Genomic DNA, 24,829 nt, shown 5'->3' with positions numbered 1-24,829 from the left:
TTAAGAATTAAAAAATAAATAAATTAATAACAACAACAATCAGCTATCAGCTCTATATTATATTTACCCTATTTGCTGGACCATGAATGTTCACTCCCCCCCCCCCCAAAAAAATGTTGCTTAAAATTCCACTATATCTTATGGTCCACTTGTATTAGTGCATGCATGTATATAATGCATGATTTTTTTTAGACCAAACTATAAGCAGGAGTGGTCAACATGTAGCTCGTGTTAGCGGCATACCTACCAATGTGAGAAGTTGAAAAAAAAAATTTTTTAAATTAACAGTTTAAATTCCCCTTTATTGCCAAACATTATTATTCGAATTTTAAAGTTAATGGCAACCTGTGGTTCGTATTTACCACTTTTTAGAGTTAAATACGAACTGATGACATTGAGCCTGTAAGGACAAACATTTATTCATTAACTATATCAAATTTATTTTATAAACATAAAATTGTTTAATTTTTTTTTTTTTTTGCAAGCCCTTACCATATATCAAAAACATTTGGTGGCATGTGAGCACGTGGGGGAATATTAATTCTGGTAGCATATAGGCATGCTCCTAGTTGCAAACGATGCACTTTCAACATATGAGCACACTGCAGGAAAATGTTGGCTATCCCCTCATTGCTTAGACCATCCAAGTGAGGTTTATGCATCCCACTAGAACTGTCCTTTATTTCTACAAAAAAAAAAAAAAAAAAAAAAACCACACACTATTTTCTTCTAGAAACATTTCTCTGGAAAGGATTACAGGAAATTCCCATTTGGTTCTGCCTTACCTTCAACAGACAAATCACCAACTACCAACCACATTCCCCTGTTTCTTTTTACTGTACAATAACAAGTAATGCAATCAATCCAAGTACCAGTGTTAGTAATCATTTGATTAACCTCATCTGCAACCTACAAGAATTAGCAATCCCTTCTATAAATCACTGAGTCATTAGTGGAGAGAAAAAAACATCTCTTTAGTGGCTCATGTTTCCATGTTTTATGCAGTTACAGTAATTTATAAGTTTGTAGTTCTGATAAATGGGTACAGAGCAGAAGAGGTGGCTTCAAATTGAAATAAAATTATTCCCAAGAACATGAAAACAGAGTAGCTGAAAGACATTTTGGTTCTTCTCCAACTGACAAAATTATACCTTTACTTGTGAATTTGTGTTTCAAATTTATGCAATAAAATATTTTTTCTAAACTACTTCTGAAATTTGGGCATGCCTTATCATCCAGAAAATATGGTATATTGAACAGAGATGAAATATAACAAGGAAAAAACTTTTACAACAAATATAAATGTGGGGGGGCATTGTTTTTTTTCTAAACAACTGTAATGTTATGATACCCGATGTAATTACTGAAGGGGGAAGACTATCATATGAGCAGTGCAAATGCATCATTTTTGAGCATTGCTGTAATGGCAAACTGGAGTTTGCAAAGAACAGTATCATACATCTCATATTGTAAAGTAAATCACAAGTTGTCTCATCCTTCAAATAAATATAAAGTATATTGTATTTTTGAAAACTGCGATTATCCAGATGAACTGATTAAGGGATTATTGTACACCACCAGCAACATACTTCTCTTTATTTAAATAAGAGTGGCACAACTCATAATTTGTTTCAAAATATAAGATGTATGATATTTTTTGCACATGAAGTTATGTTCTTTTTATATGAGAAAGTTTTTTAGCTCTAGATTTATATGAAAAAGTACATTTGCTGAAGCAACAAAAATTAGTTATATAGAAGTAAAAACTCTGTTATTAACATTGTTAATAACAGAGTTTTTAAACTATGTTATTTACAAAGTGAAAATTCCTAACATATTCATTATGTAAGCTATATGCTATCCCAAGAACTCAATTTATATAATATACAAAAAATTAAAATTATCCATTTTATTTTTCTGTTTTGATTTGCTAATTACTGCTAATGAACTTTATCCTTGGGTGATAATGATTTACCTATTTTTCTTTTTGAAAAATCATAGCTAATAAATCTTTACTATGAAAAATAAAGAAATGAATATAAAAATTCTGTAGCCATCAATTCACATAAAAATTGAGGTAATCTCTTACTCTTTTCAACATAAAAATTACAAAATATGCAAATCTGTATACTCTAGAATTAGAGTTCAACATGACATTGATCATAGTCCCCTCATTAACTGCAGAACAATTTTCAGTGGGCCACCAAGGTAGACCCTTGGCAGCCCAAGTTACAGAGAAATGGGTATGCAGTAAACACTTATTACTTAAAAAAAAATCCACCAAATCTGAAATCCAGCTGTATGATCTACACTTACATTGATCTGAATTTATATAAGTGGACATGGAATTCCGTTAAAAACAAGTAATTCGTGATACACAAAAAATTTCCAGTCCTGCTATAGTACAGCTCCTATTTTTGTGGCTGAGGATGGATAACAACTTCAAATAAACCAATATCATAAAGTAAATCACAAGTATCAGATAAAACAATATACAAAATTAAACAAATAGCCATAAACTATTGAAGAATTTAATAGTGGTGAAATATTAGTAAACATAATTATTTTGTCTCCAAATAATGTTTAATATTTTTCAGGCGAGTTAAATGTGTTTCAATTATGGCCTGTACATTTATGACCCATGGTAATAATCTAGGAGCATGAACAAGAAGAATCTCATGGATCTCAGTATGCTGGTCTTTTCCATCACTTAACGATGAGAATGTCAAGGTACTGTTGGTGAATACTGGAGGAGGAAAAAAAAAAAAAGTCTTTTAGCAAACTTTAACGGTTTTTCTATTGAAAATATATTGACAACTAATTAGTCTCACGTTAGAGTTCAATGTAATATTAATTACATAACAGAAAGTTCTATTTAGCAATGTAACCAGTGGTGAATTGCCAAAAAATTTAAACTGGTTCTTGAAAAATAAACTTTTTTAAAATGAGAAATTTTTATGAGCGCATTAGTGTGATTTTTTCAAGGTCATCAAGCTTGACTCCTTGTCAAATAGAAACTGTTCATTCTAATTCTGAAAGATGTATTTATTGTGAAATTAACTTAAATGAAATTTATACATCAGTTACATATGTTTTTTAAATATAAAAAAATTTATGACTTACTAACTGATTTCCACCTAAGAAATGATTTGTACAACTGGTAGTAGTATAAATTTTATATTTAAAAAATGGTTCTTGTGAACTGACTTCGGCTCACATTAGCAAAAGAACATCTGCAACGATCAATTTGACCTTTTGCCTGCATTAAATTGTTGCAATTTTGCAACCCTTTTAACTACAGAAGTGCGAGTCCAGGCCATTTCCTAACCTTCTATTAAAACTTACATCATGCACAATTGCAAATAATTTTGCACACATTTTTATTTTAAATTTTAGCTCTATACCTAAAAACAACCAAAACAGTCAATTTTATTCTGTAAAATTTTGATAAAATTAGCTAATTTTTATACAGTTAATCAAGTTTTTGCATTTATTTACCTTGTGACAAACATTTGTGATTTGAATTAAACTATCGTTTTTGCAATTACATGCCCAGGCGTGTATGTCTGTACATCTGTGTATGCCACTTCAGGTCTGAGTGTGTGCGTGTGTGCAAGTCTTTACTATATATTGCCAAGCTGTGCCATTTTAGTTTAGTCTGGGTGAAACCTTATACATGGAAAAATATTTCAACAATTTATACAGTATGTTACTAAAATGTGGTGATCTCACCTTACCCAAGAGCAGATTCAAAATTGTCAAGAGGCAACAAACATACTTCTAATCTGGGCATATATGGAAAGTTATAAATTCTGGTGGTCCTTCAGCTGGACATGCAATATAGAGAAACATATTTCACAATAACCGTGGGACGACTCCTTATGCAAGACAAAATGTGTGTATGGATTCTGTGGTAAGTGCATTTCATTTATTGTAGACAGTTTAATGATAAAACACATGCAGAACTGCACTAAAATCAAAGCACTTTAAAGAATAGTTGAAAGATAATAATTGTTGAATAATAATAATCCATTCAAGAACTGGATGCTTTTATTGCTGTACTTTTAGTTCACAAAACATATGATGCTAGAAATTTAGAAATGGATAGTTTGAGGTCAACTGTATGGGGTGGGGGGGGCCTCAAATTTTTCATGATACAATGTCACGTAATAACTTTCGCAAAATTAAGCAGTTACATACATTCTTCAAGGAAGGAGTGTCTAGGAAATGATAAATTTACTTTAGCTTCAGAAATATGATGCAGATTGATTTCTAACTGTAAATTTTGATATCTACTGAATACCCTTCCTCATTTGTGGAAAGATGATATGTGCTCAACTAGTCAACCACTTTCAGAATATATCATCCTAAAACTAATGGAACCATTTCCAAAAAAGATGGTTCCATTCAAGGAAGACTGTAAAAACTAAACCAAAAAAAAAAGTTGAGAGCCAGGGTAGAATTTGAAAGTTTCTGCAATTCTGCGCAGACATGGTAGGAGGGAGTATACGATGAGAGCCTTGTCAATCAATTCGGCCCTGGAGAGCTTGTGCAGAGCTCATGGGGTAGAATTTTTTTCAGAGTGGACTGTGCTTGCTAAAAGGAGAGACTGCTTCTACAGGGATGGGATACACTTAAATAGAAAGAGTGCAAGAATATTTGCTGATGCTATCAAGGCAGTGTTAGGTGGGTTGGAAAACTGCTAGCTTGGGTGGATTCACAGACTAAAAGATTAACAGTAGCCGCAGACAGAGGTGATAGCGATTCTTGCACTGCTTCTATTGTAATCAGTGTAAGCCTAGAAAGCAAGTTGCTGGGGATTTCAAGAGCTGCTCGCAGTCATCACAGAACAAGTAAATACGTGGGCTGTGTTAGTGTAACTAAGAGTTAGAACAGGTGCATGTACACCAATGCTAGAAGTATAGTAAATAAATTTGATGAATTCAAAGTGCTGATCAAGGCATCAAAGGTAGATATTGTTGGGATATCAGAGACATGGTGTCACACAGATATAAGCAGTGCAAAATTGGAATTTAGGGAGTACAATGTGGTGTCAATCATAGACACGACAGGAAAGAAGGGAAGAGGGGTTATGCTGTTAGTTAAGAAATACATAAAATCTAAGGAAGTGCATCCAGTTGACATGTGTGGACAGTGCGATGTTAAGACAGTTTGTATGACATAAACACTGGGAAAGGGTAAATGAGAGTAGGAGTGTGTTATAGGCCTAATGACTTTGATGAGTACAACGAACAATTGTGCAGAGAAATAGAGTGGGCCAGTAAATTTCCAGATATTGACTGGAACTTGTGGTTGGTCACTCGCATGCTAGCAAAACCTTTGTGGATTTATTGGAGGACTGTTTTGTAAAACAACATGTTCAAGGGGTAACCAGAGGGAGTAATACTCTAGTTCTGATTATCAGCAGTGATTACTCATGCATTAAGAATTTCCAGATAAAGGAACCACTAGGTGACAATGATCACAGTCTAATGTGGGATTTATTTAGAGATGTAACTACCATCAAGGGTAAAAGGAACGGTTTTTTTTTTTGTAAAGATGACTACAGTGGTCTCAGGCAGTTTTTGAATTCAATACAGTGGGATCAACTGATGATGTTACCAATGAGGAATTCTAAATGAGAAGCCTCCAGGGAATTAATCTTAGAAGCTACTAGGCTTTTCATACCAACTAAGAAATACTGTACAAGATTTAGGCACAAATAGATGTCAGATAAACTAATGAGGCTCGTGAAAGAGAAGAAAACTGCATGGGATACATATAAATTAGCATGCGACACAGAAGCCAATGTCAGATATCAGCTAGTCTGTAATCAATTCACAAAGGAAGTTAGGCAAGCAAAGGCTGATTACGAGAAATCCTTGGCAAAGGATGCAAAGAAAAACAACAAAGGCTTCTTTACTTATGTATACTCTAGATGGGATGAATCAGATTGGTCCACTTGATGTTGATGATCCTGCTCAGATGGCTAACAAACTGAATGAGTATTTTGCATCTACATTCACACATGTAAGGAATTCTGTAAGGAAGGGGAGAACAGAAGTTTACTAAACTCCAACAGGGAGCTAAATGATTTTGCAATAACGGAGAGCATAGTGGAGGAGAAATTGTTGAAGATAAATATAAAAAAGGCACCTGGGGTAGATGGAATCTTTCCAGTTATATTGACGGAGGCAGCGATGGAAGTAAGCAAACACTTAGCCATAATTATGAGAGCATCCTTAGATTCAGGGGAGGTCCTCGTGGATTGGAGATGTGCAAATGTATAATATACCCAATTCACAAAAGAGGTTAAAAATAGGTGACACAAATAATTATAGACCTGTTAGTTTAATTTCTGTTCAGGAGAAAATAATGGAATCAGGGGTTAAAGAAGTGATGCAGGATCACCTAGGCAAGACTGCAGTAATAGTTCAAACACAGCATGGGTTTGTTAAGGGGAAGTCTTGTCTGATCAATTTGATTGGATACTACGATGTGGTCACAATGGAACTGAATGCAAAAAATAATTTTGATATCATATACTTTGATTTCAGGAAAGCTTTCAATACTGTTGCACATGGAAGACTACTGTACAAATTGGAGGAGTATAGCATTAAGGGCAAGTTGCTGCAATGGATAAAGGGCTGACCGAGTGCGAGATGGCAGAGAGTGGTAATAAATGGACACTGCTCTTCGTGGACTAATGTTATCAGTGGAATTCCACAGGGTTCGGTGCTGGGCCCATTGCTGTTTTGTGTATCAGGCTTAATGTCCAAGTTTGCAGATGATAAAAAGGTTGGCAGGATTGTTAATAATAGTAAAGACAGTATGCTACTGCAACAGGATCGAGAAAAGTTAGGTAGATGGGCTGAGAAGTGGAAACTGAATCTGAATATTGACAAATGCAAAGTACTGCATATGGGTAGTAGTAACCCAAGAGAAATGTATCAACAGTGTGGTACTACACTCAGGGAGGTGGAGAACAAAAAAGACCTGGGGATAATTGTGCAGTTAGATATGAACTTCTCTGAGCAGTGCAGATAGGCAGCCAGAGTAGGTCATGAAGTTTTGTCAATAATATATAGGAATTTTTTCTGCAGAGACAAGGAGGTGATTATACCTTTGTATAAGGCAATAGTCAGGCCACACCTTGAGTACTGCATACAGGTCTGGAAGCCACATTTTAGGAAGAATGCAGAGTTGCTAGAATGAGCAGAGAAGGGCAACAAGATTGATGAGAGGAACAAAGGGGTTCTCTTAACAGGAGAGGCTTAAATTCTGTAAACTGCAGCATATGGAGACTAGGCACCTGCGATGTGATCTGATGAGGTGTACAAGGCCTTGAATTGTTTGAGCAGGCTCAATGCTGATAGGATACTTCCATTTCCTCAGATTAAGAACCTCAAGGGGACACAGATTCAAACTGAGGAAAGACAGTTGTAGAATAGATGTACAGAAGTTTGCCTTTAGCAGCAGGTAGTTGATTGTTGGAACAGGTTTCCATCTGTACAATGAACAATTGTACAGAGAAATAGAGTGGGCTAGTAAATCAGAATGTCTTATAATAGGGGATTTTAACTTCCCTGATATTGACTGGAACTTGTGGCTTGGTCACTCGCACACTAGCAAGACTTTTGTGGATCTATTGGACGCTTTTCTGCAGCAGCATGTTTGAGAGGCAACCAGAGAGGGTAATACTCTTGATCTGGTTATCTAAGAATTTGCGTATATAGGAACCACTAGGTGGCAGTGATCCCAGCATATTGATGTGGGATTTACTTAAAGATATAATTACCATCGGAGGTAAACGGAAGGGTTTTTGCTTCAGTAAAGGTGACTACAGTGGTCTCAGACAGTTTCTAAATTCTGTACAGTGGGAACAACTGATGATGTTACCAACAGCAAATTCTAAGTGGGAAGCATTAGGAATTAATCGTGGAAGCTACTAGGCTTTTCATACCACTTAAGAAATATTGTTTAAAGATTAGGCCTAAATGGTTGTCAAAAAAACTAATGAGACTCTTGGCAGAGAAGAAAAATGCATGAGATGCATATAAATTAACAGGTGACACAGAAGCATATGATAGACAAAAGCTAGTCTGTATCCTGAAAGAGGCCTCTGAGGTCGGGAAAACTCATGTCTAAGAATATATAAATTCATACACCGACCATTGAATAAAATTTAAAATTTAATATGACTACAATTTTTACAAAAAAAAAAAAAATATATATATATTTACAATAAACTATTACGGAATGCTAAAAACTGTAATAAAAAAAAAAAAAAAAAAAGGTCATTTACAATAAAATTTGCTAAAATATAAAACATTAAAAGCGCTAAAAATCTGAAGCTTTCGGGAGCATCAGCTCCCTTCTTCAACAGTGATATAACTTCCTGCAACATCTCCTTAAGTAGCAGGCTCACGGTACCTCCACACGTGGTATTTCTCCACGTGGTTCAATCGGCACATGGTCAGAACTGGAAGCGGAAATGTCTCGGGAACGTGGCAAAGAAAATCGTTCATCCGACCTTAATATAATTGTTTCAAAGATAGGATTAATACGTATACCTCTATCTGTTTATTGTATTCCTACTGGATGAACTAATCCGTAAACCCTCGAGCCATTCACGCTCCCAGTATCCATGTGCACGATCCAAAAATAATAGCTAGTCTGTAATCAAGTCACAAAGGAGATTAGGCAAGGAAAGAAGATTACGAGAAATCTTTGGGAAAGGATGCTAAGAAAAACAGCAAGGACTTCTTTACTTATGTAAACACTAAAAGGAAGGGGATGAATCAGATTGGTCCACTTGATATGGATGGTTCGACTGTTGATGATCCTGCTCAGATAGCCAACAAACTGAATGAGTATTTTGCATCTACATTCACACACGAGGAATTATTAAAAGAGGAAAATGGCAGAGGCTTATCCAACTGTAACAGGGTGCTTAATGATTTTGTAATAATTGAGAGCTAAATGGAGTAGAAATTGTTGAATTTAAACATAAAAAAGGCTCCTGGGGTGGATGGGATCTCATCCAGTTATATTATATGAGGCCGCAAAAAAACTAAGCAAAACCTTGGCCTTAATTATGAGAGCATCTTTCGACTCAGGGGAAGTCCACATGGCCTGGAGATGTGCATATGTATCCCAAATTCACAAAGGGGGATCGAAGGGTGACAAGAGTAATTACAGACCGGTTAGTTTAACTTCTGTTCCGGGTAAAATATGGTTAAAGATGCATTGCAGGATCATCTAGACAAGACAGCAGCAATAATTCAGAAGAAGCATGCGTTTGTTAGAGGAAAGTCTTGTCTGACAAATTTAATTGGATACTATGATGTGGTTACAAAGGTACTGGATGCAAAAAATAATTTTGTTATCATTTACTTGGATTTCAGGAAAGCTTTTGACACTGTTGTGCATGGAAGACTACTGTACAAATTGGAGCAAAATGGTATTAAAGGTACGTTGCTACAATGGATAAAAGGTTTGTTGATTGAGAGAAGACAGAGTGTTAATCAATGGACGCTGCTCTTCATGGACTAATGTTATTAGTGGATTCGCACAATTTTTGGTGTTGGGCCCACTGTTGTTTTGTATATTTATCAATGATATTGATGAAGGTATATCAGGCTTAGTGTCGAAGTTTGCAGAAGAAACAAAGGTTGGCAGGGTTGTTAATGACAGTAATGGCAGTGTGCTACTGCAACAGGATCTAGAAAATTTGGGAAGATGGGCTGAGCAGTGGAAAGTGAAGTTTAACATTGGCAAATGCAAAGTACTGCATATGGGTAGAAGTAACTCCAGAGGAATGTACCATCTGTGTGGTACTACACTTAGGGTGCTAGAAAATGGAAAAAAAAGACTTGGGTGTAATTGTGAAGCCAGATATGGAGTTTTCTGAGCAATGCAGACAGGCTGCCAGAGCAGATCATGGGGTTTTGTGAATGATATACAAGAATTTTGCTAGCAGGGGAAAGGTGATTATCCCTTTTAATAAGGCAATGGTCAGGCCACGCCTTGAGTACTGCGTACAGGTCTGGTGGAGGCCTCATTTTAGGAAGGATGTAGATTTGCTTGAGAATGTACAGAGAAGGGCAACAAGATCTGATTGAGGTGTATAAGGCCTTGAATTGGTTAAGCATGCTGAATTAGTAGTAGTAGTGGCATGTGATGCAAGAAAGCAAGTGTATGAGTTTATGCAGCATCAGCCAAAGGGGGGAAAAAAAAATCACACGATTCCCTCCAAATGCCTGTCCAGTTCCTCCTTAAATTTATTTAACTTATCAACTTCCACAACGACAGATGGAAGTTTGTTCCAGCAATTAACCACCCGCTGGATAAAGAAAAATTTCAAACAGCTATTCTAATTGCATCTGTCGTTTCTTAATTTAAATTTATGCCCCCTTAATCTGAACAAGTGGAAGGATCCCATCAGAATTCACCGTGCTCAACCCATTCAAGGCGTGATTACACCTCAATCAGCTCACCGTGCAGGTGCCTAGTCTCCAGCCACTGCAATTTGCAGAATTTAAGCTTCTCTTGGTAAGAGGATCCTTTCATTCCCGTCATCAATATTGTTGTCCTTCTCTGTACACGCTCAAGTAAATCTACATCCTTCCTAAAATGAGGCCTCCAGACTTGTACGGGGTACTCAAGGCAAAACTCCATGACCTCCCCTGGCAGCCTGTCTGCATTGCTCAGAAAACTTCATATCTGACTGCACAATTACTCCCAGGTCTTTTTCATTTTCTACCATCTTAAGTGTAATACCACACAGTTGGTACATTTCTCTGGGGTTACTTCTACCCATATGCAGTACTTTGCATTTGTCAAGGTTAAACTTCAGTTGCCACTTCTTAGCCCATCTGCCCAAATTATCTAGATCCTGTTGCAGTAGCACACTGCCATTACTGTTATTAACAACCCTGCCAACCTTTGTATCATCTGCAAACTTCAACATTAAGCCTGATATACCTTCATCAATATCATTGATAAATATACAAAACAACAGAGGACCCAACACCGAACCCTGTGGGACTCCATTAATAACATTAGTCCACGAACAGCAGCACCCATTGATTACCACCTTCTGTCTTCTCCCACTTTTACCATCCTTTTATCCATTGTAGCAACTTAGCCTTAATACCATTATGCTCCAATTTATACAATAGTCTTCCATGTGCAACAGTGTCAAAAGCTTTCCTGAAATTCAAATATATGATATCAAAATTATTTTTTGCATCCAGTTCCTTTGTAACCCCATCATAATATCCTATCAAATTTGTCAGACAAGACTTTCCTTTATCAAACCCATGCTGTGTCTGAATTATTGCTTCAATCTTGTCTAGATGATCCTGCAATCCATCTTTAACCAGTGACTCCATTATTTTACCCGGAACAGAAGTTAAACTAACTGGTCTGTAATTACTCGTGTCACCCTTCGATCCCCCTTTGTGAATTGGGGATACATTTGCACATCTCCAGTCCATGGGGACCTCTTCTGAGTCCAAGGATGCTCTCATAATTATGGCTAAGGGTTTGCTTAGTTGCTTTGCCACCTCCTTTAATATAACGATAGATCCCATCCACCCCAGGTGCCTTTCTTATGTTTAACTTCAACAATTTCTCCTCCACTTTGCTCTCAGTTATTACAAAATCATTAAGCATCCTGCTACAATTTGATAACCTTCTGCCATTTTCAAACCTTAATATCTCCTCATGTGTGAATGTAGATGCAAAATACTCATTCAGTTTGTTTACTATCTGAGCAGGATCATCAACAGTCGAACCATCGATATCAAGTGGACCAATTCATCCCCTTCCTTTTAGAGATTATGATGGGATTCTTCTGCCTGCTCAAATTAGAAACCCGAGGAGGCCTAAATTCAAATTGAGGAAAGACAGCTGTAGAATAGATGTGTGGAAGCTTGCCTTTAGTCAGCGGGTGGTTAATTGCTGGAACAAACTTCCATCTGTCATTGTGGAAGTTGATAACTTAAATAAATTCAAGGAGGAACTGGACAAACTTTTAGAGGGAATGGTTGTGTGAATTTTTTTTTTTTTTTTTTTTTTGGCTGATGCTACATAAGCTCATACGCTTGCTTTCTTGCGTCATATGCATTTATTACCATTACTATCTATTGTTGCGGAAGTTGATAGCTTAAATAAAATTTAGGCTGAATTTGAAGTAATGCAATGGGTAAAATGTGAAGGGTTTTTTATTTATTTATTTTTTGTTTTGGCTGATGCTGTGTAAGTTTGCTTTCTTGCCTCATATGTCTGTACTAATGCTAATGCTGAAAGAATACATAGATTCAAAGAAATACCAACTCAAACCAGAACAATAGTGGCCATGTGAAACATCTCAAAAGGCATCAATGACAAATTAGGCAATACAAGGCAAACTAAACTACAGAAATGTGCACTGAGTGTAAAAAGTATGTATACTTAAAATATACAGGAACTATTAAAAAAAAAAAACTGTCATTTGTTTAAATTGTGCAAATTAATTTTTAAAACTTCAGTTTATTTCCTAGACAAAAAAATTTTGTATTCAAATATTTGCTATCAGAAATATTACTTTTATGTTTATTGCCATAAGTACAACACTATGTACTGTAGCTAGTTACTTCATAACAATGCCTATATCTTGCATGGGTTGAAGGTTGAGAAGATAAAACAAGATACTTGTTGACATTAGACTTGAATTTCTGTAGATTGTAATTTTCAGGAAATATGTATGAAGAGAGTTGTTCCAGAAAACAGAAGTTGAAGAAAAGTTAGTTCTGTGAGTTTGAATTTGGACAGTAAAAGGATGCCAACTGGTTGGCACGTGTTCGGATTGGTTTGGAAGAGAGAGAGAGAGAGAGAGAGAGAGAGAGAGAGAGAGAGAGAGAGAGAGAGAGAGAGAGAGAGAGAGAGAGAGAGAGTGAGAAATATAGAAGCCAATTCAGAAGAACAGTACCCATGGAAGTAGTATAGAAAAAGGCATGTAGCAGAAACAAAATGTCTATGAGCCACAGAATGCAGAGATTTTGTTAGATACAAGTCATTAATTAATCTAACTGCCCTCTTTTCAATGGAATTTAGAAGCCTGAGAGAGAGAGGTTTTGGGGGCACCACCCCAGATGTGGGAACAATGTTCCACGGTAGGTTTGTTTGTTATTTGGTTTTTAGGAACATTAGCAACTAAGGTCATATTGCTCCTGGATATGCGATGGTCATTCCCTGACCTTTCCGCATCCTCCGTATTTGGTGGTGATGGGCTCGAACCCCGGTCTAATCAAGAAGCATGTGCTACGCACTGCTACTCCTTCCCACCTGGCTACGGAGGCGCCTTCCACGGTAGGGCAGATTTGCAATTTGTAAAGAGTGAACAGCTGTTTGGAAGAAAAGTAACATGAGAGCAAAAGACAAAACCCAGTTTTTTAGATGCAGAAAAAGCAACATTTGTGATGTGCTTATGCCAAGAGAGATTAGAAGTCAGGGAAATCCCTAATAGAGATATGTGATCTTGTCTAGAAATCAGTGGATTATTGAAGGTAAGCATAGGAGCAGAAGAATCCTTTTTTATGAGATATAAGACAGGACTGGGTTTTAGAAGGTTTGAAATCAACTAAGTTATCTTTGCCCCACTGGAGAATTACCTGGAGATTAGCATTTTAAGAATTGGTAGTAGATATTTGAGAAGCTGAAACTGTTTGTTCAGGGCAAGGTTTCTCAAAGTGGTTGGTGGAATGCAATGTGCTATTATCAGCAAAACAGTGGATAGGATTTTTGGTTAGGAAGATCATTAATATACAAGAGTAAAAAAAGCAGAAGAAAGAACTAAACCTTGGAGAATACCTGTATTAGTGAAGAAGTTAGAATACAGAGCCATCTACCATCCTGCAGTGAGCTGTCAGAGAGAAAACAACTACAAAAAACAGAGCAAACCATGAGATGGAAGCTTATTTAAAAGACCTTTATGCCAAACAGGATCAAAAGCCTATGAAATGTCAAGAGCTACTGCTTGCGTTTCACCAAACTTTTCCACTGAATTTGTCCATAGATGGGTAACATAAGCCAGTACGTATCAACCAGTAGATCAACACTGACGGAATTCATATGTTGATCAGATGGAAGTTTCGTAAATAGTTTAAGAGATGGCGATTAACAGATTTCTCCATTACTTTAGATATTGTTTATTGTTTGGTTTTTAGGAGCGTTAGCAACTAAGGCCATATTGCTCCGGGAAATGCGGTGGTCATTCCCTGACCTTTCTGCATCCTCCGTATTTGGTGATGACAGGCTCGAACCCCAGTCTAATCAAGAAGCATGTGCCACGCATTGCTGCTCCCTCCCACCTGGCTACGGAGGCACCCCATTACTTTAGAAAGAGTATAACAAGTTCAATGGGACGATAACTGGATGAGAGGAATTTGTCATCCTTTTTAGGAACTGGTTGGATATGAGCAAATTTCCAAGCAGAAGGGAAAACACCTGTGGATAAGAATGTGAAAATAAGTGATACATAACAGGAGTATGATTAGGAGCACAGGTTTTGAGAACAAGAATTTTGAAAACCAAACAATACACAATATCTAAAGTAATGGAGAAATACCATCAGGACCTGGCACTTTCTTGGCATCAAGACTTCAAAATTCTTCTGACATCTTTTGATGGAAGACCACAGCAGGCATTGAATGGAGTGTAATAGGAATGGTAAGAAGTGGTTTACCAAGACAATCAATATATGAATTAGAAGAAAGGTAAGATGCTAAGCAGGTTAAGCTTTATCTTTGGCTGAAGTGGCAATAGAACCATATGGTTTTGACAGAGGTAGGAATGGAGATGGAAAATTTGCAGCCAATACAGACCAGAATGCTCTACTAACTACAATTTGGACAAGAAGCAAGTTTTATACTCTTAGCTATTTGAAATCTAGTTTGGATTGATTAATAAATGCTTTACACTTGTTGCGAGCTTTGGTGCAGGCAGAAAATGAACACAGAGATATGGATGCAAGCTAATTGCAATAGGCAACATTTTTATCTTGAACAGCCTTAGCACATTTATTGTAGAACCAAGGGTTAGATAAAGGCCAAGTTTTAAGATCACAACTTGGCCATCACCAAGTTGTGATGGCCAAGAGCTGTAAAAGGATTTTTTTTTTCTTTCCAGGAAGTAAAGTAATATAATCGATCTAGTCATTTTTCTGAAACTGCAGCACCTAGAGGTAGACTTAATTGAAGTGATTAAGGCTTGAAATGGATTAAGTAAGCTAAATGCTGAAGGAATCCTTACTCTTTCTTGGTGAACACACATAAGGTGACAAATTGAAAAAGAATGACTGCAGGACAGATGGGCAGAAATAGAGAGTAACTGATTTTTGGAATAAACTTCCATCTGGTGTTGTCGAAGTAGATAAACACTTTCTAATTCATTTCACAAATATACGTGGTTTCAATTCTAATCTCAACGATGTCCATTTCCACTTGCAGTCTGCCAAACCCCATGTACTTTATCTGACAGAATCTCAGTTATTGGTTGATTCAACTACTGCTCATCTCAGTTGCCCAAATTATACGCTGTATGATTCCTTTCGCCTCAAAGGTGGTACTTGTGCATATGTCCGTTCCGATATTCCCTGTCAGAGATTTTGTAATTTGGAATCTCCTCTTTTTGATCTTCTCTGGCTTAAAATCTCTCATTGTGTCAAATTCATCTGCTGTCTCTACCTTTCTCCCAACTCCACCAATCACTTGGAGCTCTGACTTCCTCTCTTTGCAACTTGACTTTCTCCAGTCCAACTTTCCTAACAGTGAGGTAATTTCCCTTAGCGATTTTAATGTTCACAACTCCAGCTGGCTTCCATTTTCTAGTCACACCGACCCAGCTGATCGAGATGCCGTAGCTTTTGCAATTACTAATGACCTTGAACAGATTGTTCATTTACCTACAAAAATACCGGACAATCATAACCATACGGCCAACATGCTTGATCTTTTTCTCACAAACAACCCTTTAAGTACACAGTCGAAGTGAGAGGTCCTTTAGGCACCTCAGATCACAACTTGGTGATTGTCTCTTCTCCAATGGAGCCTTTATCTCAGGCTATTCAGAACCTCATGTTGTTTGGCATTACAAGAATGCAAAATGGGATGACCTGCGAGATTTCTTTTCTTCTTTTCCTTGGTCGGATTACTGTTTCAAAACTTCTGATGTCAACGTTTGCTCACATCGTGTCAGTGAAATTATTCTTGCAGGAATGGAATCCTTTATACCACACTCCACTTTAAAATCTCGTTCTTTATCTAAACCGTGGTTTTTCAATAAATGTGCTAAGGCTGTTCAAGAGAAGAACGTTGCATACCGTAATTGGCTTGTTTCTAATTCTTTAGTTTCATTTTCTGCCTACACCAAAGCTTGCAACAACTGTAAAGCAGTTATTAATCAGTCGAAACTAGAGTTTGAACAGGCTAAGAGTTGAAAACTTGCTTCTTGCCCTGATGGTAGCCGAGCATTCTGGTCTCTTGCCAAAGCTATTGGCCGCAACTTTTGCCCATATCTGCTCCCACCTCTGTCCAAACCAGATGGTTCTGTTGTCACTTCGGCCAAAAATAAAGCTGACCTACTAGCATCCCATTTTTCTTCCAACTCACGTATTAATGATCTTGGTAAAACACCTCACAGCATTCCCAACATGCACCATTCAATGCCTCCAGTGGACTTCCATCAAAAGGATGTCAGAAGGATTTTGATGAATCTTGATGCTAAGAAAGCTCCAGGTCCTGATGGTATTTCTCCAATTGTTTTCAAAACCTGTGCTCCTGTTCTTTGCCACATTTTTTCACTTTTTTATTCCAAAGATGTTTTTCCTTCTGCTTGGAAATTGCTCATATCCAGCCAGTTCCTAAAAAGGGTGACAAATCCCTCCCATCCAATTATCGTCCCGTTGCAATTACTTCTACTCTTTCTAAAGAAATGGAGAAATCAATTAACTGCCAACTCTTAAACTACCTAGAAACCTTCCGTCTGATCAACGATCGCCAGTATGGATTCTGTTAGTGCCAATCCACTGGTGATACTCTAGCTTATGTTACCCAATTATGGACTAATTCAATGGAAAGGTTCGGTGAAACACAAGTAGTTGCTCTTGGCATCTCAAAAGCTTTTGATTGTGTTTGGCATAAAGGTCTTCGAAACAAGCTTCCATCTTATCGTTTGCCAACTGTTTTTTGTAATTGGTTATCCAGTTTTCTCTCTGATCGCTCACTAAGGGTAATGGTAGATGGCTCTCTGTCTTCTAACGTCTCCACTAATGCCGGTGTCCCTCAAGGTTCAGTTCTTTTCCACTTGTATATTAATGACCTTCTTCCATTGACCGGAAATCCTATCCATAGTTTTGCCAATGATAGCACATTGCATTCCACTTTACATTTTAAGAAACCTTGTTCTGCTCAATCAGCTTCAACTTCTCGATAATCCGCCACCAATTCCTTAAATGCCGATCTACAGGTAATTCTCCAGTGGGGCAAAGACAACTTAGTTGATTTCAATCCTTCTAAAACTCAGTCTTGTCTTATATCTCGCAAAAAGGATTCTTCTGCTCCTATGCTTATCTTTGGTGACACTCGGATTTCTAGGCAAAATGATATATCTCTTTTGGGGATTTATCCCGGCTTCTAATCTCTCTTGGCACAAGCACATCACAAATATTGCTTCCTCTGCATCTAAAAAACTTGGTTTTCTCTTTCGCTCTCGGCGTTACTTTTCTTCCAAACAACTGTTCACTCTTAAGAAGAAGGCATTTAGGTTTTTTTTTTTTTTTTTTGGTAGTTGTTGGCGCATAGGCTTCTGTGGCCATAATGCACCTCCCAAGGTTTTTTTTTTTGCAGTACTTTGATCCAAGCCCGAGGCGGGAATCGAACCCGCGACCTTTGGGTTGCCAGGCAGGCACTTTACCCACCCGGCTAGCCGGGGCAGTTAGGTTAATAATTAATCTCTAACAGAGTCTCTCCACTCGCTGTCTCATAGATGTACTGTTTCTGCTGCATGCCTCTTCTACAGATACTTCCATGGGCACCGTTCTTCTGAATTGGCTTCTATAATTCCCGCTCTCTCTTTCAAAACAGTCCAAACACGTGCCGCCACCAGCCAACATCCATTTACTGTCCAACTTCAAACTCACAGAACCAACTTTTCATCTTCCTCGTTTATTCATTCAACATTTTTTAGAACAACCTTCCTTCATACATATTTCCTGAAAATTACAGTCTACAGAAATTCAAGTCTAATGTCAACAAATATCTTCTTTCATCTTCTCAACCCAGCCACAGTACTAAGTATTATAGGTTCTAATACCTCTTGTGTTTGGGGTTTACATAAAAAAAAAAAAAAAAAAAAAAAAGATAGTCTCAATAAAAGCAAGGAAGAATTAGATATATTATTAGAGGGGATGGACAGTTGAAGTGGTTAGCTTATTTTTGACAGATGGCTTGCATCATTTACTACTAAATAAGTGATATTAAAATTATTTTCCACCTCAATCAAAGTTGAACAACAAAAGTCTGATTTGGTTGTCATGCTTTCTCTATTAAAAATTCAACAAATAACTAGTAAATAACTGGATGAAAGGGAGAGAGAGAGAGAGAGATTATTTTTATTTGCAAGATATTTCCTTGATGCGTAACAATCTGCATATTATATGAAAATTATGCTATGCAGAACTCTTGTAACTTTCTTCAATAACAAAGTAACAGTTACAGTTTTACAAGAAATAGTTTAGACAAATGATTACTGATGACTAATATTAAAGAATAAATCACTTGTTATGTATTAAGTATTTTTCTAATGGGAAAAGTCTGCATTTTATAAATGCATTGTCATGTGAATGACATTGCATTTCTAAGCATTGTCATTCACAGCTTTAAAACACAGTTAGCCTAAATTTTCCTAATTAATATTTTACTTTCAATGATTATAAGCAAAAATGTGATCCTAACTTACCACACAAAAAAAACATGCATGTTCTGTATGAAGTAGTTATGATAAAATTTTCACCCAGTGGCTTAACAATTACATCAGCTTTAGTATCTACCATTCCAACAACTGGAAGTTCTTCTGATAAGATTGCACTGTATTCCCATGCAGGATAGATTCCACCATCTGCCAGAATGTTGATATGCTTTCTAAAGTATAAATAATGAACACACTATTACAAATTATTTTATAAATACCTAGTGTAAAGCTGCTGTTAAGACTATACATTTCAAACAGTTTGTCATTTATTACTTTTTAAAAGTATCTGGTTGGCTGGCTACTTGAACATGTCTGTATAAATATAGTTTGTTTTCATACAGGTTAACCATTATTAATGCATAATTTTCACCTTGCATATATTCATAAAAAATATATTTTCATGGATAGTTTTATGGGTTTCTATACTTTTTTTATGCACCTTGCTGTGAAATGTTTTATTCCTCTTTCTATGAAACACTTTTCATGCATTTACACTAGAGTTGCATGAAAAAATAAATATGGTAGGTATAATGTTTAATATTAGAAATAACATAAAATAAATCATAAAGGCAGGTTTAACAATTGCCCTTGCAGAAGGGGATGGGGAGAGAGAAAACAATAAAATAGATTCAAGCTTATGGTAATATGTTTTTTTTTTTTTGGGGTGGAGAATAGTGATTTATTTATCTGTAGAATAAAATCTGCCAATATAACTACTCATGTGTGGCCTGCTAAAAAACAGGCCACACATTAGTATTTTCTAAAACTTTATAAAGTTTTAGAAAATAATTATTTAGCAAGAAATTATTGCAAGTATTAAAACAGATCTGTGAGAAAACCATTTGTATATGGCCACCTATTTACCGCATGAAAATTAGTTATTTGTATAAAGATAATTATAGTAATAAACAAAAGATAATAATAATAATAATAACCAGGGGGCTCCAACCCTGCTCGTCAACCCCCAGCCAATATCAAATATACAAAAAAAAATGTCCTAACCTGCTTGGTATCATTACCGAAGCTGCTTTGAAAACAGTTTCCTTTACATGATCGATCAATTTGTTTAGACCTGCTGCTTGAGTGGCTTCTTGAAAAGTCTTGTACACTACACCATTCACAGTTCTCACATCTTCGTAACACCTAAGACGTTCCACTTCACATAACAACAATTTCAAATGAAACCTTTCGACATCTTGTGGTGAGAATGCTATTCAATCGAGCAACCACTTTACCCATATTTTTACATTGACGCCATTTATATCCCGCTTTGTCCCACGTAAAATGTAGAGGTATTACAAAGTAAGTCAAATCTTCTACACATCTCATGGTGAGACGCTACTCAACCAAGTGACCACTTTACACACATTTTAATGTTGATGCCATTTATTTCCCGTTTTGTCCCATGTAAAATGTTAGAGGCATGACGGAGTAAGTCAAATCTTCTACACCCCTCTCATAATTATACTAACATTATAATTCACTGATTGAAATCTAATTCAGGAAATTACCTACGTAATTATTTACCTGCGCATTTATAGTGACGTAATTGCCCTGCCCACTTGTACCATGTCCAGCATTCCTCTTCTCCCATTGGCTCAAATAAACATCACCAGGAGAAAATATTTTTGTGTCTTAACTTGCTCAATTAGGAAAGAGTTTCCTTCACATGATAGATCGATCAATTTGCTTAGACCAGCCGCTCGAGCGGCTTCTTGAAAAGTCTTGTACACTACTCCATTCACAGTTCTCAAGTCTTCAAAACACCTTAGATGTTACGCTTTGCGTAACAATAATTTCAAATGAAACCTCTTGACATCTGGAAGTGAAACACTATTCAACTGAGTGACCATTTAACACATTTTTACGTTGATGCCATTTATTTCCTTTGTTCCACATAAAATGTAGAGGTATGAGGAGAAAGTCAAATCTTCTACACCTCTCTCGTAATTATACTAATATACTAACATTATAACACACTAATCGAAATATAATCATAAAATCACCTATGTAATTATTTACCTGAGCATTTGTAGTGACGTAATTGCCCAACCCACTTGTACGTCACCAGCATTGCTCTTTAGCATTAGTAGAGGCATTCTTCTCCGATTGGCTCGAAAATTTCCTGAAAATTACAATCTATGGAAGTTAAAGTCTAATGTCAACAAATATCTTCTTACATCTTCTCAATCTTCAATACCTCTGGTGTTTGGGGTTTTCATTAAAAAAAAAAAAAAAGACCTGTTATCTTAACAGCTCTTCCAAGGAAAATAATGGGATCACTGGTTAAAGAAGTATTGCGGAACTGTCTAGACAGCAGTACAATTACTCTTCAGTCAACAGCATGGGTGTGTTAAGGAGAGATGTTGTCTGACCAATTTTATTGGATGTTATGATGCAGCAACAATGGAACAGAATGCAAAAAATAATTTTGATATCATGTACTTTGATTTCACGAAAGCTTTTGAAACTGTTGTACATAAACAATTGCTGTACAAATTGGTGCATTGTGGTATTAAGGGCTAGTTACCTCTATGGATAAAGGAATGGTTGAGTAGGAGAAGACAGTGATTATCAATGGACACTGTTCTTTGTAGAATCACGTCATTAATGGAGTTCCACGGGGGTTGGTGCATGCCCACTGTTGTTTTCTGTATTTATTAATGATACAAAGGTTGGTAGGGTGGTTAATGACAGTAATGAAGGTAAGAAAAATATCTAGAAAAATGAGGTAGATGGGCTGAGAAATGGCAGTTGAAGTTTAAAATTGACAAATGCAAAGTACTGTACAGTAAACCCCCGCTATTCGCGGTATCTGTATTTGCAGTTTCGCGTATTCGCGATCACCGATTTAATATAAAATGAAACCTAAAAAATGTGAATTTTAAAGCGCCATGAATATTTTCTGCCATAAAAAAAATGGGCGTGGCTAAAATTATCTTTCCCGGTCAAAACAGCGCTCAGTGGGTGGGGGGAGAGGGGTGACAAAATCGCGAGCGTGGATGTTTATCGCTAATCCTTGTTCAATATGTGTTATGCGCTTGTTATGGAAGGCTTCGTCGTTTGCTTTTAATTTATATACTTATAAATTGAATAAATTTATCAATTTATAAATTGATATGCTTACAAAAGTGATAAATCTACCTTTTGCAGTGTAAAACAGACTTTTTCGAGTGTGTTAACAGAAGAAAGTGACTTTATTGTGGACAAGTTCTTTCTAACCCCTACAAAAATATGACTACGAATAACAAGAGAAATGTGAAAATATCAAAGAAGGTGATGACATTAGCGAATAAAATTGAGTTATTAGATAAAATTTCTAATGGTGAAAGTGTCTCCTCAGTGGCAAAACATTATAAAATCAATGAGTCAACGGTACAATCAATCAAGAAATCGGAAGAAAAAATCCTCCGTAGTGTCCGTGAAAACGTGCTAATTGCTTCAAAAATTTGCTTTGTAACTCGTGATGTTAAATTAGAAAAAATGGAAAAAGCTTTAAATCTGTGGATAAAGACCGAACTCAAAATAAAATTCCGTTAAATTCATTCATCATTCGTGAAAACGCAAAACTCCTTATCAACGCTTTAGTGAAACTGGTGATAGCACTGGTGGGATAAGTTTTTAAGTTAGCAAAGGCACTGGTTTGAAAGATTTGTTTGAAATTTCTAATAAATATTACATTTAATATTAAATTGTTTCTTATTTTCATTTCGATGCCATATGCTTGCATTTCACTATGTACTGTCTATGTACATAGTCATATTATGAAGGTACATATAATACATACATAGACAAAATTTTAGACTAGTTTTTCTTATACACTTTGGAACGGAACCCCTTTATTACTATGGGAGCCATAACTCAGTATCCGCATTTTCGATATTCGCGGCATTTCTCAGGAACGTAACCCCCGCGAATAGCGGGGGTTTACTGTATATGGGTAGCAGTAATCCTAGAGTAAGGTACCAACTATGTGGTACTACACTCAGGTTAAAGGAAAATGAAAAGAACCTTGAGGTAATTGTGCAGTCAGATATGAAGCACTCTGAGCAGTGTAGACAGGCGGGCAGGCCAGCTCATGGGGTAATTTCAATGATATATGGGAATTTTGCTGGCAGGGATAAGGAGGTGATTATCCCATTGTATAAGGCAGTGGTCAGACCACATCTTGAGTACTGCATGCATACAATTCTGGAGGCATCATTTTAGGAGGGATGTAGAGCTGCTGCTGGAATGGGTACAGAGAAGGGCAACGAGATCGGTGAGAGAAACAAAGGGGTGCTCTTACCCAAAAAAAGGTTTGTTATACAAATTGCAGCTACTGGAGACTAGGCACCTGCAAGGCAATCTAATTGAGATGTTAAATGAATTGAGCAAACTCAGTGCTGATAGAATTTTTCATCTGGTATTCTTTTGCTCAGATTATGCACGAGGAGGCATAAATTTAAAGTGAGGAAGAATGGTTCAGAATAGATGTGCGGAAGTTTGCCTTCAGACAATGGGTGGTTGATTTCTGGAATAAGCTTCCATCCATTATTGTGGAAGTGGATAGTTTGAATAAATTCAAGGAAGAATGAGAAAGTATTGGAAGGGATGGTTAGGTGATTTTTTTTTTTTTTTTTTTTGGCTGATGCTGTATAAGCTTGCTTTCTTCCATCATTTTCCACTACTAATAGTATCAAAAAATTCAAACTCAAGGCATTTACCCCAGGGGCTCACATCTGGTGAGCATGGGCTTGGCACACCCAGGGTCCTGAGCTGGATAAAACCATTCTTCTGTTTCTTGGTGATTCCTTTCTATTTATTATTATTATTACTAGCCATATAGTTCAAGGAAGCCTGAGGCTTATGCTGCACCAGCTAAAAAAAATTTCTGAGTTACACTGTGTGTGTGTGTGTGTGTGTGTGTGTGTGTGTGTGTGTGTGTGTGTGTGTGTGTGTGTGTGTGTGTGTGTGTGAGCGAGAGAGAGAAGTAGAAGGGAATCACCAAGAAAGAGAGAAGAATGATGATATACGGCTCAGGACCCTGGATGTGCCAAGGCTATACTCACCGGGTGTGAGCCCTGGGGTTACTTCTGACCTTTGCTTGCTCTCTCTCTCAGGGTAACTCGGGAATTTTTTTTGGCTGGTGCCGAATAAGCCTCAGACATCCTTGCACCATATGAATAATATTAATAATAAACCAGAGAAGAAAACGATCGAGGAGTTCTGGGGAAATATCTAGAGCAGTGAAGTTAAGACATAACAGCCGAGCACCCTGGATAGAAGCAGAATGGAAGAAAACCAAGGACGTACAAGAGATGAGAGTGGGAGATTCAAGAAGAAGTAAAACAGTCGATCAGGAACACCCACAACTGGCGAACCCCAGGAATTGATAACATCCACAACTACTGGTACAAGAAGTTCACTTGCACACACAAGCACCTAGCAGAGCAGTTCACTTGAATGATAAGGCCCCTGGAAACAATCCTGAAGTTTCTGACTGAAGGAGTCAGATATCTGAAGCCCAAAGACGAAGATACAAGAAACCCGGTGAAATACAGGCCAATCACCCACCTCCCAACAATGTACAAGATCCTAACCCGCTGAATAACCAATAAGATATCAGACCACTTAGAGAGTCAGAACATAATAGCCGAACAGCAGAAAGGATGCAAGCGGAGGAGCAAAGGATGCAAGGAGCAATTAACCATAGATGCTGAAGTTATGGAGCAACCCCTACAAGAAACACTGCAACTTATACACAGCCTACATCGATTACTGCAAGGCCTTTGACTCTGTACCTCATAGCTGGCTAATACAGACCCTGAAGATC

General features: G+C 37.0%; 1 protein-coding gene across 2 annotated transcripts in view; it reads right to left on the bottom strand.

Annotated features, from left to right (window-relative positions):
- Positions 1–2,145: 2,145 nt before the first annotated feature.
- LOC150078222 (uncharacterized) overlaps positions 2,146–24,829 on the bottom strand; it is a 36,616-nt gene continuing 13,932 nt past the window's right edge. Inside the window, exons 1-3 of one of the 2 annotated variants that reach the window (XM_090384949.1) lie at positions 21,037–21,072; positions 19,003–19,184; positions 2,146–2,746 (exon numbers count right to left, since the gene is read on the bottom strand). In XM_090384949.1, coding sequence (XP_090241075.1) covers positions 2,562–2,746; positions 19,003–19,184; positions 21,037–21,044 — 375 coding nt within the window. In that variant the 5' untranslated portion in view covers positions 21,045–21,072 and the 3' untranslated portion in view covers positions 2,146–2,561. Of the gene's footprint in view, positions 2,747–19,002; positions 19,185–21,036; positions 21,073–24,829 lie in introns of those variants that run through there. The other variant, XR_016547625.1, reaches the window with a different exon arrangement.

Source organism: Mastigoproctus giganteus, chromosome 11 (genome assembly GCF_048544385.1).
Source record: "Mastigoproctus giganteus isolate SK-2022 chromosome 11, ASM4854438v1, whole genome shotgun sequence".
NCBI lineage: Eukaryota > Metazoa > Arthropoda > Arachnida > Uropygi > Thelyphonidae > Mastigoproctus > Mastigoproctus giganteus.
Note: the sequence above shows the minus strand (reverse complement) of the source record. Positions and strands in the feature narration are given on the sequence as shown.